Source organism: Corvus moneduloides, chromosome 21, assembly GCF_009650955.1.
Source record: "Corvus moneduloides isolate bCorMon1 chromosome 21, bCorMon1.pri, whole genome shotgun sequence".
Lineage (NCBI taxonomy): Eukaryota > Metazoa > Chordata > Aves > Passeriformes > Corvidae > Corvus > Corvus moneduloides.
In genome coordinates, this window is record NC_045496.1 from 3,184,411 (window position 1) to 3,201,013 (window position 16,603).

Here is a 16,603-nt window from a genome sequence, read left to right on the forward strand (position 1 = left end):
GCCAGGCCGCCTTCCCCAGCTCTCTGCTGGTGCCCAGACCCTGGAGAGCGAGTTTTTGTCAGAAAATTTACCAAAACAGTGGGGAAAAAAACCCCAGCTCAGGCAAATCAGCAGCGTGTCATTTAATTAAGATCCAGGAACTTTGGGGACACAGGGCAGGGAGCAAAACAATCCTTGAGGCAGAGGTAGCTCAGAAAACAAGGCGGTGTTGGCAGGAGCACAGAAAGCATCAACCCTACAAAGCATTTACTGCAAGGCCATCCCAGCAGTGCATTTCTCCAGGTTTTTTTTTGGTTTTCCAAGCTGGAAAAGGCACTTTGGGAAGGGCACAGCATCCCTCAGCATGTCTGTCCTACTCAGCCTGGCATGGGGGGGACAGAGCCAGGCTTCACAAGAGCCACAGCAGGGATTTCCTCCAGAAAATGGGAAGATTTAAGGTTGGGAACACAAGCAGGGAAAAGTGGAGTGTGGTTGGAGTGCCCTGTCCCTGCATCCTGGGCCAGGCAGGTCCCTCCCAGCCAGAGGACGTGTCCAGCTGTCCCCTGACTCATGTCTGGGCCTCCAAACCACCACACGTGGGCTGTGTGCTCCCCTTCAGAGCACAAAAGTGGTTTTTTAGTGGCTTTTTTAGTGTTTCCTGCAAGGAATTCCACCAGGGAGCAGGACCCACCCTGAGGAAAAATGATTCCTCGGCTTCTGGTTTTCCTCCCACCTGACACCAGCCCTTGGAGCTTGGTGGCATCACCACTGCAGCCCTGTGGGGCAAAATATTGGCAAGATTTGGGTTTTCACTTCCATGTCAAGCTCCCTGCTCAGCCAGGTCCTTCTTAAAACTGGATTTGTCTGCATTTCTCCTCACCGACCTCACAACCTCCTCTATGGGATGGAGAGGGACATCCAGAGAAAAGCAGCCAAGCAGTGGGGACTGCATAAAAGGGAAAAAGCAGCCAAAGTGCCTTAAAAAAAAAAATAGCTAAAAAAATATTAAAGCCAAAAAAAAAAGCAAAAAAACCACCCCAAAAATAATAAAGAAAAAAAAAAAGGCAAAAAAAGGAAAAAAGCAAAAATAATAAAGAAAAAAATAAAGCAAAAATAATAAAGCAAAAAAATAAAGCTAAAAAGGTGAAAAAAAATGAAGCAAAAAAAAGCAAAAAAAATTAAAGCCAAAAAAAAGCAAAAAAAATTAAAGCCAAAAAAAGCAACAAAAAAAGCAAAAAAGAAAAAAAAAGGTGAAAAAAGAGCAAAAAATAAATCAAAGCAAAAAAAAAAAAAAAATCATAAAAGCAAATACAAAGAGCTGCTGAAAACACCCAGAGAGAGATATCCTTAAATCAACAACCTGCTCAGCCACTCTGCTGGCTATTTTTATATATTTATGTCTGTTAAACAAACCACAATTTATCTCCCAGGATTTTTGGGTGCAAAACAATCAGTTCTGGCCATGGAAAGCAGGATGGGACTGAATGGCTCCTGCAGCCCCAGTCTGGAAGGGTGGGTGGACTGGGAGAGGGGCTGCTGTGACAAAAGGCTGCTTTATAGTCCCTCCTTCTTCCCAGCCTGGCCAAGCACTGTGCTAACACAGGCAAAAATCATCGGAGAGCTTTCTGCAGCTCTTCTGCAAAGAGGAAAAAAATAATGGCCCAGCTCAGATCTTTAAAGGGCAAAGAACAGAAAGAAAGACAAGAAGAACCCCCCTGACAGTCCCACCTCTCTCCACCCCAGGAAAGAGACAACCCCACCATAGGAAAGCGAAACTTGAGAGCAAAGCCAGTCTTTAGACTTGCAGAAGGAGCGCTTTTAAACGTTTTCTTTTTTAGCTGTGTGCTCCGAGCAGAGGATCAGAAACACGTGTGAAGAACCAGGAACCTGAACCACAGGTTCCCATTAAACTGCACCGCTCCTAGCTCAGATTTCATCCCGTTCAAGTGGGTGTTTTCTCTCTAAGGCAGCAGCTGCTTGGTGGGTTCCCCTTCAGAGGGGCTTTATGAATGTCCCAGACCTGGCTGTCCCCTGAGCGTGCTGATAACCCTGGGGGATCTCAGCAATGCCCCAACCCCGTGGCTGAGGCTGATTTTGGGTCTCTAAGCCTGGATATTTGTACATGTGACAGACATCTTCTCAACCAGCTCCTCCACTGAGAGAGGAAAAACCACCCAGGTTTGGGTACTTCTGGAAGATTTCTGTCACTTCTGCAGGACAGGAGCTGGGACTGAGCCACCAGAGGTTCTCACTGCCCTGGGATGGAAACCTTGCACTGGATCTAATTTGGATCTAATTAACCCATGACACAAACCAGGCTTGGCTGGAAGAAGTAACTCCTCTGCTGGCTTAGTTTGGAGCTGCTGGGCAAAGGTGCCCCTTCTATTTCAGGGGAAGAGTGAGAAAAAAAAAAGGTAAAAAAACCTGACTGCAGAGAACCCTTCCAAAGTACCTCAGTTTCCTTTGGCTGCTCCCAAACTCCCATGAACACGGCAAAGAGTCTGACTCGCTGCTCCCCACGTCCAGTTTGGACTGAAAAGGAGCAAACTCAGCTCTGAGAAGTGCTGGAAGGAGAGGCAAGCAGGTTTGGGGTGTGCTTGGCACAGCCACAGCACGTCCCAGGGAATGGCAGATGCTCAGGTCACACCTGGGGTAGGTCCTCAGCAAACCTCTCCTGTGTGGGGTCTTCATGGGGCCTCCAGTCACAACCAGCTCATTTTTAGCCCTCACAAGGAGCTCAGGCAGGACTGGATCTCTCCCTACAAGGATCCTACTCAGAGGAAATTCTTGGAGTAGAGCTGTTGTAGGCATTTCCTAGAGGGAAACACCTTCACCAAAGGAACAACCCACTCTGTGTTTACAACTGTTCATCCCTAAATATTCACCTCGTGGGCACCAGAAGCCACATGGAGCGATTCCAGCTGAAGGTTTAAAGCCAGCCATGAGGAAGCTCTCTCCTCTAATGAATTCATTAGGACAGCACTGCATTTTTTTGGCTGCTTTCCCCCCAAAATCAAGCCCTGGGTGATCCCTTCGTGCAGCCGCAGGTGTGTCCGTCTATCCCAATAATTATTCCATCTGATGGCTGATTTCAATCACTTGTGACAGGGAAAAGAGGCTCAGGGTAATTAAACTGCCATAAATGTCATGGAAACAGACAGCTCAGGCAAAGAAATCATCCCAGAGCATTGTCTGTGGTGAGCTCTCATCTGATCGGATCCAGGCACGCACAAAACAGCTCTTTAATGTCCCCACCACCCCTTTAATGTCCCTACCAGAAGCTGAGGCAACCACGAGACACAAATTAGAAGGAATCTAGGCCTGACTAATCTCAGAGCATCTCTGAGCTTCCCAATTCCCACAGCTGCTGGAAAAAGATGAGCTGAGGCACCACAAAATGAGTGGTTTGTGCCTATACACGGAAAAAAAACCCCGTTCTCCTCAATTTTCCAGCCCCAAGACAGATGGAGGAGGAAAGGGAGTGTGTCCAGGCCTCAGCTAAGCCAGATTCCAGAGGGATTTCATGGGATACAGCAGAGCCCAAGGGTTTGTGGATACCTGTCAGCAGATTCAGGGCTGGCACTGCCACCCAGGTGACCCCAGATGAGCCTTTCCAGTGGCTGCTCCATCTGCACAACGCACTTGGAATCATTCCTGCCTCTCCAAACACTCCTTGGAGTTATTTTTTCCCCTCTATGACCACGCAGCAGCCTGGCACTCTGTGATTTCTGCCTTCAAACTCCTCATTTGGTAGCTCAAAATCAGCATTTATGTCATTCTACACACAAATTACAGCCTTGGGCCCTAAGAATAGAGGCCCCACAATCACCATGTGCTGTGTTGTCACTGCTTTTACATCCAGACCTTCACAGTGTGGTCCCTGAACAGCTGTTTTTTCCTTCTCCACCTCCAGATGATAAATTCCTAGTGGAAATCTAGAAGATAACTTTGAAAGGAATGCTTTAAAAGCTGCTCAGAAGTGAGTTTTCAGGTATTTTTTAATCAAGGTACCCTGCATCTGTTTATAACATTAATCTCACCCCCTGAGAGGGACTTCATAGCAAGAGATCCCTCAAAATCCCCAAATCTATCCCTCAGACACCTCTCCAGAATTCAAACACAGGGTTTTTTTACCCTTTCTTTAAGTTATTCTCTATCCCAAAGCCTGCACAAAACCACCAGTGTGAAAAACCCCCTCAGCAGAATCTTTTCCAGCAGTTCCTTCCCATTATTTTCCAACAGGAGCTGATTTGGCTCAGGTACACTCACACGGGGTGGTTTTGTTCCCTAATTGAAGCATCAAGTCACATTATGCTTCTGAAGCAGCAAACGAGACTATTCACCAAAAAAAAATCTCTTTATCCTTGCTCAAAACGTTTCCTTGCCTGGATATGCTTAAGCAGGATAACTCAGGAAGCACCTAAAAATGGGATTTTGCAATTTTAGCCTCATCATGACAGTCAGGAAAAGGAATTTCCATGCAAGGACAAAGCAATGGGACAGGGTGACACGGCGGTGCTGTCCCCAAGAGCCACCCCGAGTGTCCCATGTGCCAAGCAAGGCTCAGTCCCATGGACAGCATCCCAAAAACCTCATTCAGACCCTCTGGAAAACTCATGGCCAGCACATTGTGGAAGGCATTCACATAAAGGAGGAGAGGGTCAGCCTGACCTTCAGTGTCCAGCGTGGAAATTTCAAAATGAAGAAAAGGGAAAAGAAAAATCCCACAAAAGCCCAGGCCAGGCCTCTGTGAACTGAATGGGGCAAAATGAATGGGTGGCATTGTGTGCCCTGCCGTGCCAGCCCTGTAGCTGGCAGTGAATAATGCTGGGATGGGGAGAGGATGGGGCCATAAGCAATTCTGAAAGAACTGCCCTGGTGTTGTGTGCGGGGTACCCCGAATAACGCTCACGCTCACTGCCCTGCGCTCCACAGGACAGGCTCAAAGAGAGATTTTCTCCATTTTCCTCACCCCATTCATTAGGAGTCCCTGGAAGAAACCCAAGGCCCTGTTTCCCCTTGTCCTCCACTGCTCTCTGAGCACCAGGTAGCCCAGGCCAGCCTGGCTAGCCTCAGGCTGTGCCACCACCGTCCAGGTCCTGCTGTCACCTTACAAAGGCTCAGACAGCCCCAGAACCAGGCTGGTGTCCCCATCCACAGCCCAGGATCTGAGCAGTGCCCTGTTATCCAGGCTTTTCCATAGGAAACTGAAGAGTTTTCCTTGGAGAGGAGGCGCAGTCTCCGAAAACTCCACGCAATCCCAAATTCGAGGCTGCCCGGCCTTCCCTTTGCTTCCCATTCCTGCAGACCTGCCCACACGCTCCAATTCCCTATTTCCTTCACCATTCCCTTCAGTGCTGCCTTTCTCCCACTCCAAACCCCATCCCCTGCTGTCACCGCCTCACCCAGGCCCTGCTCTTGCTGTTCCAAGTTTCCCCTCTCCATCCAAATCAAATAATCCCCCAATAACCCAGAGCTCCAGGGCTGGCTTTTTCCTGGAGGAGTTGTTTTTCCATGACATATGTGTGAACCATCACGGATAGTTTAAAAACAGATTCCCCCTCATTACAAGCCCAGCACAAAGCTGCTGCTTCGTGTCTTCCCCCTCTGCACCGTTCCCTGGCTCCGCTTTCACGTTGATTTATTTCCCTTTCATCTCTGGAAAATTAGGAATTCTGCTGCCCACGTGAGGATGGATACGCCAGTGGATTGTGAGGGGGTCTCTCTCACAGTGGAAAATACGGAGTAAAGCAAAGCTCTTGGCTTGAGTTACTCATCTGAGAACTCACTGAGCCAAAGTGGAGGCACTTGCTCGGGTTTTAGTGCAAAAAAAGGGTCGCAGAATCTGCCTGGGAGGTGTTGGTCCCAAAGATCCAGAGGGTTTTACTCCCACCTTTGGCCACGGTGGAGGTCGGGGATGCAAAGGGAAGGAGAGGATTTGGGGAAGGTGGTGAACAAGAGGGACTGGAGGAACAGCTGCTCTTTGTACAGAACGGGAGGGGGCAGGAAAGAAACCCTGAGATCACAGAAGGTCTTGGGATGGAGGGGACCTTGGGATGGATCCGGTTCCAACTGGGCTCATTCCCAGTGCCAAAGGGTGGCTCTTAAATTCCAGAGCACATCAAGGCTCCCTGCTCCCATCCCACAGCAGCTGGAGCCTCCTGAGGTACCCAAACCTTGCTTTTTGCTCCATTTTTTTCCCTCACCACCCAATTAATCTGGAAGTGGAGCTGCTGTTTCCTCGGCCCCACAGACAGGATTTCCACCCCCAAGATCCACCCTGAGGTTTCCTCCACACCGAGGTGGATCAGATCAAGGGGGTTTTGCATGCACAGAGGCTTTTAATCAGCACTTGGAATGTTTTCTGCCCCAGGAGGTGAACACAGAATCCAGGTTTTATGGATTAAAGGCAATGGGGGGAAAATAGACCTGGCTGCCAGAGTTATCTTGGGATAGAAGTGGGATTACCCCCCTCGGCTCGGGGAGATCTGCTGACACACTCAGAAAATTGAACTTAACACCAAGTTTTGGTTGGAAAAGTATTTCCCTGCATCTGGCTGGCGACAATCACCCAACCACAGAACACGGACCTGCTGGGACCACCCGAGGAGGAGGCTTTGTGCAGGTTCCTGTTGCTAATTCCCACCATTCCTGGAAATCTGGCTGCTCGGGAAAGAGCTGGGGATGGAAAGCTGAGCTGGTGTGCAAACATAGGTGTGACACCTCTCGTCCACACACCTTTCTCCCTCTTTCTCTGGGAAATTAAAATGTGTCCTTTGCTAATGTTCACACCCCAAAGTGTTTGTTCAAGGAGGTTTTACAAGTTGTCTGTGAAAAATGATTTGCGTTTCATTTATTCCATGCAGCATCTGCCACCTCTAATTCAGCATTAAAAAAAAAATTAAAATCTTGCCCTGGTGTTGGACTTGGACAATCTTTGGTGGGTCCCTTCCAGCTCAGGATATTCTGTGATTTTTTTAAGCATAAAAATCTGCATAGTTCCATGGAATAGTGCTCCAAATTTTCATCCCAAGGAAGGGAGCTGGGTTTGTGCACCGTGGGGCCTGAAAATCAGCTGTGAAATTCATCCCAGAAAGGAGGTTCTCCAAAGGAAAGCCATGAAGGAACAGGAGTGGATGTAGTGTGGAGGTTCTGCATCCCCAGCTCGGATTTCCCCATTCTGAGCATCCCCAGCTCGGATCCCACCATTCTGAGCATCCCCACAGTTCAGATCTCACCGTTCTGAGCATCCCCAGAGCTCGGATTTCATCATCCTGAGCATCCCCAGACCAGATTTCACCGCTCTGAACTTGAAGCTGGGAGAAGGGCAAACAAAACCTGCAGATAAATTCATTCCTGCGAGGCATCAAAGCCTCAGGAGAACCCTGCAGCATTTGCAGCCATCCCAGAACAGAGAACAGTGCCCAAAAGTCACATTCAGCACCGATTTCCCCCACACTTCTCCCTGCAGTGGCCAAAGCTCTGTTTGTCCAAGCAGGTCTGACCTCCTGAACCCCAGCCAGCGCTGGCTGCGTGTGCAGAACAACGAGCCCACGCTCAGGGACTTTTTTTCCATGTTCTTGCAGGGGATAGAAAACTCCCAGACACCCCAATCCCCATCCAATCTTCTGCACAAATCATTAGGAATCCCCTCTTCCAGCTCCCATCCCGGGGGGATGTGTTTGTTGGGAACATTTCCATTTAAGCCCGCTCAGCTCTGTCAGAGTGAGCACTGCACCTGCACGTTGGGGATGTCTGGAGTGGGCTTGGATTTTCCTTTGGGTTTTGGCAGGCAGCCCAGACTACCTCAAAAAAAAAGGAGAAAAAGGGAAAAAAAAGGAATAGAAAGACCTCACCATGTGTGAGGAACATGTGTTTCATTTGTTCAGGCCTGAGTGACGAGGGAAGGGGGTGAACACGGAGTCAGCCCAGAGGTTTTTAGGTTGGGATGGGTTTTTACTCTGCCCTGGTGCAGGAAAACCTCCCTCAGAGAAGTGGCAAAAGGCAGGAAAATAGCAAAAAAGGCTGAAATTTCAGAGAAACAGCAGCTTGAGCAGCACCAGGCTGACAAGGACACAAACCCTGACCAGCTTCACATCCTTGTGCTCATCATCTTCTTCCTCCAACTCCCAGGGTTTGGCTCAGATGAGCCTTTACTTCCTATAAATTCACTGCAACAATGCAAATCCATCCCTGCCTTTGCAAATAGAAGAGGATTTTTTCTTATTTACAGGCTTCTGCTGCAAAACATTCACTTTTAGGCAAACAGGACTAATTGGTGAATAACCTCCCACATAGAACGAGGTTCCCAAGTGAGCAGGGAAGGGAAACGTGCCCTGATTTGGGCCAGGGCACCCTGTCACGCTCCGCTCCCAAAAATCCCTTTTCCATCTTGCTCAGGGATGCTGCCAAAAACGTTCAGCTGGAAGCTTCTCCCCCAAAGCACAAGGATTTGGCTCTTCCCCCCTGCTCAAGCTGAGGAAAATCATCTTTCCCAAACATATCCATTTGCTGCTCCTTCCCAAATCCGTTTGTGGTACCTGTTCTGCTCCTGAAACTCCATCCTTGTCCCTGCAGATCCCCCTCTGTCCACACCAACCCTGCAAACCTTGGAATGATGTCACTGGAGAGAGGAGCAGGTTTCCAGCATTACATCAGCCTGTCTGGGCTCAGCAATCAGCCTCCTGCTCCTCAGACTTTCCATGGAAGAAATTGAGCCCAAGGAGGGGGGAAACAAACTCCAAACGGAGCCAGGGCTGGAAGAGTAATGACCCTGCACCTCGGAGCATCCATCACCCCAAACGAGCCTGAGGCTGCTGCCTGCCAGCATTTAAACAGAGAACTCTGCCAGGGGGATGTCAGGAACAAGCAGACACAGGTCCCCAGATCCCACAGTGCCTGTGGGGGATGGAAATTGCTCCCAAAGGATGAGTTTTGCTTCCCAGAGATCGCTTGGTTTTCCTCTGATTTTTTTGCAGGAGGGACACCAGGCCAAGGGAAAGGGGACACAAACTGCCTGTGCCCTCCAGAACAGCAGGGATGGAGAGTCCTGCAGCATCCCCACTCATGGCAGATCCCAATTTCCCCTCAGCATCCCAGCCCGTTCCCTCTGGAAAACGCTCCCCCGAACCAACTCGCCTGCGGGAGCCCCTGGTACCCAACCATCGGGCTACCAACTGCTTCTTGGAGGAATAATCACAAAAAAAGTGTTGATTTTCCACTGGCACATCCCAGCAACAGGAGCAGCAGGATGTCAGTGGCTCCTCAGACAGGGATGAAGTCCCATGTCCTCCACCAGGAATTCCCAGAGAGCATTAATCCTGGATTTTCAGGCCTAAGTGCCCCATCTCCTCAGCATTTCCCACCCTTTGCCAACAAAATCCTCAGCAGTGCCATCCTGGGCCAAAAACTGCCCAAATCATGGAATTCCAGACTGGTTTGTGTTGGGAGGGACATTAAAATTCATCTTTTCCACCCCTGCCATGGGCCTAGACCAGAGTCCTCCTAGAACTGGGCCTTAAATCTGGACAAACTCTAAGAAGCTCTGAGGTCACGCAGCTTCCTAAGGCTGATGTTTCACTTGGCACTCTGTGAAGATAAATGATAGACTGCAGGAGTGTCTTAAACATCAATAAAAGCTCTTTTATGATCTGTTTGAACAATAAAGTGCTTTGTAAGCTATCAAAGGCCCGCAGGCATTTGATACCAGCACACTGCACTAATTAGCCACACATGCCAATGCAGTTGCTTTTGCAGTTTATGAAATGGAATTTACCACTGACCAAACCAAAAAAAAAAACCAAACCCAAACAAAACAAAATAACAAAAAAACCACGGAAAAAGCAACCCAAAAATAATAATAAAAAAAAGGGTATTTTGTAATCACGACTAACAGAACTCCATCATTACAGGCAAGCCTGACCCAGTCACCAAGCTTGACTGCAGGCCAGATGGCTGAACCTGCAATTACCCAGCGAATCTAAATGAAAAACAAGAGTTTCAGCAGCAGAGTGTATGCAAACAATCCAGCTGATGTTTCCACCCAGGCTCTCACTTTCCTCGCTGGCACCTGGCAGTGAGGGGTCAGAGGAGCCAGCGCCAGTTTGGGGTGGAAATGAAAGCCCCGAGTCACTTTTACAAGCTGGTTTGCAATTCTTATTCTGGCCCAGGTGCTGCCCCTTCCTCCCTGATAAAACCAGATGACGTCCCTGGGCACCTGTGTAAGGTGATGCTGTGGTTGAGGAGTTGCCAAATGGGGCCAAATTTCACATTTTTGATCAGATCGACTGCATCGCTTGGACTCTGGCACCAAAAACCTCCCCGTTAATTGCAAACCCATCCAGAGGCGTAATCCTCAGTAATTGCAGACATTTTCTAGGCAGCACTGCTCTCCTGGAAGAGCCCAGAGCTGTGATTTCATCCATATGTCTCAAGTGCACCATTTTAAAGAGGATCCTTTGGAAAATAATAAAAAAAAAAAAAATTAAAAAAAGGCAAAGCAGAAGGAATGACGAGAAAAGCAGCGAGCAAATGGAGAATTATTAGGAGACTGGGGAAAGCTACAGACATCTTCAATAAAGATCCCTAAATGCTGGCTCAGGAGGTTTTATTTTCCATCCTCTCACACCGTGGTATATGGTGGTGGTGTAAAACATCCCCTCTGTGCACTCCCTGAAAGGCTCCGCAGCAAAGGAGGTGAAATCAGATTTGGCAGGGCCAGCAGAGCAGGCAGCCAGCTCTGTAAATTACCTGCTGAAAGCAGCCTGCCAAGGCAGGGAAAAAGAAATGGGAACATGGATCCGTGGTGCATCCTGACAGACAAATCCAGGTTAGTCAAAACCCGCTAATTTTTAAAAATGTATTTTTTTGAAGTTTAACAACAACTTCATAAATCTGAGCTTTTCCCGTTCCTTCCCGAGCCTCTGGGCTGAGCCTAGATCCTGTGGGACGTGATGGGTCCAACTCTGAGCTCATGAGGAGCCTCACTGAGCTCAGGGGAGCTGTTGGAATGCTGCTGGTTTGAAGATTGCAGAATTCCAGGATTATTTAGGTGGGAAAAGGCTCCAAGATCGAGTCCAAGCTGTGCCTGGTCCCCACCTTGTCACAAACCAGGGCCCTGAGTGCCACGTCCAGGGGTTTCTTGGACACCTTCAGGGACGGGGACTCCAAACCTCCCTGGGCAGCCCCTTCCCAAGGCCTGAGCACCCTTTCCATGAAGAAATTCCTCCTGAATTGAGGAATTTCTTGCTTCTCCTCTATCACAAGTGTCCCCCCATACCTTGGCACTGCTGTTGATGTTTGCACAGGACCTTCCTGCCACCAGGAACAGCCAAGACAGAGGTGCTGAGGCAAAATTTGGTCTAAATGTGAATTAGACATGGATTTAGACCTGAGGCTCCCATGGGTTGTCCCTGGGAGCTGAGAAAAATCCAACTTAAATTCTCCAAGTTCACTGCACCCCAGCACATCAATCCTGGGAGTAGAGAGAGAGTCAATCTCCTCCTGGAGTTGTTTGATGTGTTTACAACAGATCTGCTTGCAAGAGAAGGCTCTGAAACCTCTCCATCCTCAAAAACAGCAAAAACCACCCTAAAAATGCACCCACATGTATAAAAAGGTGCCTTCATTTCTACCCCTCCCACTAAAGCAAAAGCTTTTGATCCAACATTGCAAGCTCAGAGTAGAACAACCTACAAAACTTTAAAAGCCCTTTCCAGAGATGAAAACAGCACAGCCAAGAGCATGGGAAGGGAAGGAGAAAGGCCTGACGAGAGTGAAATGAAATCTGGGATTATCAAGCGCAGGGATAATTGAGGTTTTTAAGTGTAAACAAGGCCCAAGATGAAAAGAGAGGAGGCATTTCAACCCCAAGAGCACCTGAAGGGCCCCAATGTCTGGGCTGGAGCATTGATGTGTCTGTCCTGCTTTGTCCTGTGGTGCCTTGCAACTCTCAGCAGCCCTAAGAGCACCTCTGGCACCCTGCCCGGCCTCTCTGGCTCATCCCAAATTGTTTTCCCTCCATTTCTGATGTCTTGATTTCACTCGTGGTCTTCAAAAAAAAGTCAAAACAACACAAAGGAGGAGAGGGAATCAAAAGCAGCATCTTTCAGCATCCTCCAGGGCGCTGTGTCCCGTCCCAGGACGGGCTTTGGCACAATTTTTGTCAGCCCCTCCTGGCCACAGGTGGCTGAGATCAGAGGAATCCACTTTTTTGGGTTTTACAGCACCAACTGCACCACTGAGACACAGTTATGGCACTCAGCTGCATAAAATAACCTCCTCTTGTCTCTAAAGGAGCCAGAAGTGACCTTAAAAAGCAATATATTCATGCTCTGAGCTTTTCCACACATGAGAAAAGTCATTTCAGCCACTCCAGGCACTGCTGCGAACCAAGAGGGTCAAAACCCCACTTAACTCGTGGGACAACGCTGCAAAATTTTACGCAGATGAACCAAAAATAATCGGCAGCAAAAGCAGCCACTTGTTCCTAGGCTGTCCTCAGCAGTTTAGCCATAACCTACTCAATTTTTTACTCATGTCCACACCACAATTTAATGATGCCAACTCCAGCCCTGGAGCCAGGGGCTGTACAAGACTTTTATCAGCACACGATAGTCCCTGACTGGCAAATCGGAAGGCAAAATGGGAAATCCAGGAGGAAAAGGCAACAGCAAGGTCTGAACAAAGCTCCTTTTGCTCATCAGGCCACCACTGGAGTAACACAGAGCAGAAAACCAGGGCTGGGCCCCTCCTCACTGCACAAACCAAATTTCTTAGCCAACTTCTTACCTGAGATGCCTCCAACCTCCCCCACAAATGGGGTTAAGTTCACCCCATCCAGCCCAGAGAAGGAAACCTTTCCCTACCACAGACTTTGGGCAGCGCTTTCCCCACACAAAGATCCTCCAACTGTGGGTTATGGGATTGCCCTGCTCCCTGCTGGGATCCACCACTGAGAGGTGGCTCCTGTGATAGCCCATGGGCAGAAAATGGGCATCACTGGGGTGTTTTGGGAAGTCTCCCTGGGTTTCAGGCTGAAGATGCTTTTTTTTTCTGTGAAAGAAAAAGCTTTCCCAAGCTTCCCCCTCTCTCCATTCCTACACTCAACCACCAGGACTTGTTTTTAATTCATGTTTAAAGAAAAGCACATTAAAAGGAGCACCTTTTCCCTCTAAAACTGAGGCACATTGACGTGTCTTGACTTCCCCCAGTGCTGCTGCACCACAGAACAGCTCTGCCTGCAGCAGGGAAGGTGTTTATCCTCCACCACGGGCTGGATTTTTGTCCTTCCCTCTCTCCCTGCAAAAAAAAATCCCTTTGCAGTCTCACCCAGGCACAGCTTGAAACTTCCCAACTTCCCAACCCTGCAAGAGCCCGTCCTGCCGTTTGAAAACTCCTGTTTTGAACAACAAACCCAGCACAAAACTCAACTTGTACAACCTGGGCTCGGGGCTCGGCCCCTTTTCAACCCTCCCCAGTGCTCGTACAGAGACCCACACAGCCTCCCAGCTAATTGAATTTTAATGAGAGGAAGTCATTTTTCCACTGGAAGAATGTTTTGCTAGAGTAATATTTTGAAACTCCTCTAACCTTTCCTGCCAGGCTTTTTAAATTTTTTTAATTTTTTTTTTCCCCAGCAGAACATGAGTGAGGAAGTTCCCATCCGGGCTCTCGAGCTGCTCCCCTCACAACCCCAGCCAGGGCCAGCCCTTCAATAATTACAACTTGCAAAACAAAAAGTGTTTGGGGTTGGTTTGGTTTCAGTCCTGACAAGGAGGATGTGAATTCCCACTGCTTTACAGCTCTTGTGCTGAGACACAGCCAATCCCAGAGCTGTCTCCAATCCCACTCCCACCTCACTGGGTTATTTTAATTTCCAGCAAAAGTGACAAACTCATCAGAGCCTGGCAAACCCATGGATGCAGAAAACCTCGTTAGCTGGGCTTTGCAGAGCAGCTCCTGGGGGACAGCAGCACCTTCATCTCCTGCATGTGCTCCAGAAAAGCTCAGCTTTCCAGGAATTCATAAATTCCACAGCTTACACCCTTTCCCCATTGTTCTGAGGCTTTGCCTGCACAGTTTCTGCTTAGCCTCGCAGAAAGGAGAAGGGGAGAGGCAAAGGAAATGAAGTTGCTGAGATATGAAGGAAATTAGGTTCTAGTCCACTGCCTTCAGAAAACCTATTCTACCCCAGTGAAAGCTGCTGGGGTCTTGAGGACTGTGTGAGGAGGGTGACCAAAAAAAATAAAGGATAAAGATCAGAACTAGAGGGGGTTTCTATCCATGTTGTATAATATCAGTACATGTAAGACAAAGAAAAAAGAGTATTTTCTAATTAGCCAGTTCTCATAAGTGCCAGCAAGATCTTGTAGCTGCAGCTTAGAGCCAGAACAGGCAAGAGAATCCTTTCCCTCCCAAAACTGAGGAGGTCTCACAGCCCCTCAGAGTTTAAGGCCTTTTCAGCAAGGGAGCCGTGGCCATGGAAAAGGCTAAAAGAGGAGCAGGGAGAGCACTTCCACCCATCAACACCTGGATTCAATTCCCTTCCTGGCAGAGGAATCAGCTGTCCCAAAGTCAGGTGAGCCCTGAAGGCCACCTGGGAATACCCCAAATTTCAGGGGCAGCTATGGAAATCCTGTTATTTTACAAAGTGCACGTTTTTCATCCAGCCTGGATGTGATACCAATTCCTTTAACTGGATCTACTGGACCTGAGCTGGAGAAGAACTCACCCCTTCATGTAACAGCTCAAAACACAGCATCCAATGCTGAAATATTTGGCAGAACGTCCAACACTTGCAGAAGACACTCCAGTACCCACTAAACCCAGCTTTTACTTTCCATTTTAATTGTTCGACTTCCCAGGGAACGTCTCTTAATTTAATACAATTTTGAGACCCAGCCCTCCCTCTGTAACTGGGACTTTGGCAGAAATATTCAGCCCATGCATTCCTGCTCTGTTTACAGCAGGCCAGCTCCCAGATGTTGGTAATATTAAACAGACTGGAACTTTCCCTCTGAGTGGCAGCAAAATGCAGACAAGATCTGGCTTTGCTATGGCTCTAATTAGCCATGGATAGGAGATATTCCCCATCCCTCTGCTGGGCTGGAGGGACCCTGGAGACCCAGCTCTTCCTTCACTTAAATTCCATAAAAATAAGGAGCTGGAGATCGATAGGGCTTGGTTTACACCCCGTTGCACTCGGTGGTGATTTTAGGAAGCAATTCCAGCTCACAAGAAAGATCAGGAACGGGATTGTCATCCCCAGGAAAGTCTCACAAGTGCAGCAGAGCACAGAAGTTGATTTTGCCAGGGAAATGCATACATTAAACAAGCTGCTGAACAGTGGGAAAAAGCTTCTCCCATCTGTACCTTGTCTATAAATAATGCTCTGCCTCTCTGCTTCCATCACAGGAGCTCATGGGAACAGCCCACCCCTCAGGATTTTGCTTTGCCTTTGGAAGCAGAGTGTGGGAGGTGACAGGACTGCCACCCAAGCTGTCAAGGAGAGTCCCCTCGTGTCATGGAGCAAAAGAACCAGGAATCCATGGCCAATGTGTGGAAAAAGAGCAAATTCCTACAGCCCAAGAGTGAACTGGGACTTGGGGGGGAGCTGCTTCCCTCAGCCTTCATTCGCTGCCCCTGCAGCTCTAAATCCCAGCACGGCAATGAATGAAAACCTTCATTCACTTCATTTAGCCCTTCCCAGGCTAAATGTGCCAAGAGCTACAAAATCCCAGTGCAGAGAGGGGCTAGAACCCCAGCAAGGCCTTGAAACCAGAGAACCAGAGGAGCTCTCTCCAACAAGGTCACCCGGCCCCCAGTTTTCATCCTTACTGCGAAAAGTCATAATAAAAACTTCAGAATTACAAACAACAGCGTTCTGCTATGCAAAACCCCAACAAAAATGTCAAAAATGAGCTGGAAGTCTCTCATCATCCCCGTGGAACACCTCCAGAGCTGCTCTTTGCCATGGCTCACCTCAAAGACCTCCTCATCCAATATCCTGGTGCCGAACACGATGATGCCATTGACATCGATGATGGGATGCTCGCTCCGGTCCAGGAACTTGGTGATTTTCTTTTTACAGTCCAGAACCAAGGTGACGTTTTTCTTCTGCACACTCAGAGCCACTCGGTGCCACCTGTGAGAACACAGCCCGCAGAAGGGTCAGGCAGAGCCCTGGGCTTTGCAGAACAAGGCAATGATTGTACAAAAATGAACTTTCAGGGACTGACGTTCTGCAAACCTTCGTGGAAATCCTCTTTGAGGTGAGCCTAAAGGGTTCACTGGCAAGAGAAATGCTGAGTGACAGCTTTCATCCCTCCAAGTCAGGCAGGAGAGGGCCAGTTCTGGCTTCAGCAAGAAGCAGGGATAAACACCACACAGATGACTCCCTTTTCCACCCTCTTTTTAAGCCCTGCACAAGCCTCAGCGTGGGTTTTGCACGACCAACTGATTTATTTTTAAGGCCCTTCGCAGCAAAATCAATGTTCCTATCCCCACAAGTACCAGACAGCGGCACTGATTGCTCATTTACAATTCTTACAGATGTCAAATGAATCCACTGAAGGCCAAAATGACAGACTGGGGCACCTGTCAGCAGCCAGGGGTGTGCAAACAC

General features: G+C 48.6%; 1 protein-coding gene across 4 annotated transcripts in view; it reads right to left on the minus strand.

The window, feature by feature from the left end:
• COL5A1 (collagen type V alpha 1 chain) overlaps positions 1 to 16,603 on the minus strand; it is a 134,411-nt gene that overhangs the window by 81,870 nt on the left and 35,938 nt on the right. For all 4 annotated transcript variants that reach the window (XM_032130510.1, XM_032130511.1, XM_032130512.1 and 1 more), the window contains one exon: positions 15,961 to 16,123. In XM_032130510.1, coding sequence (XP_031986401.1) covers positions 15,961 to 16,123 — 163 coding nt within the window. The remainder of the gene's footprint in view (positions 1 to 15,960; positions 16,124 to 16,603) is intronic.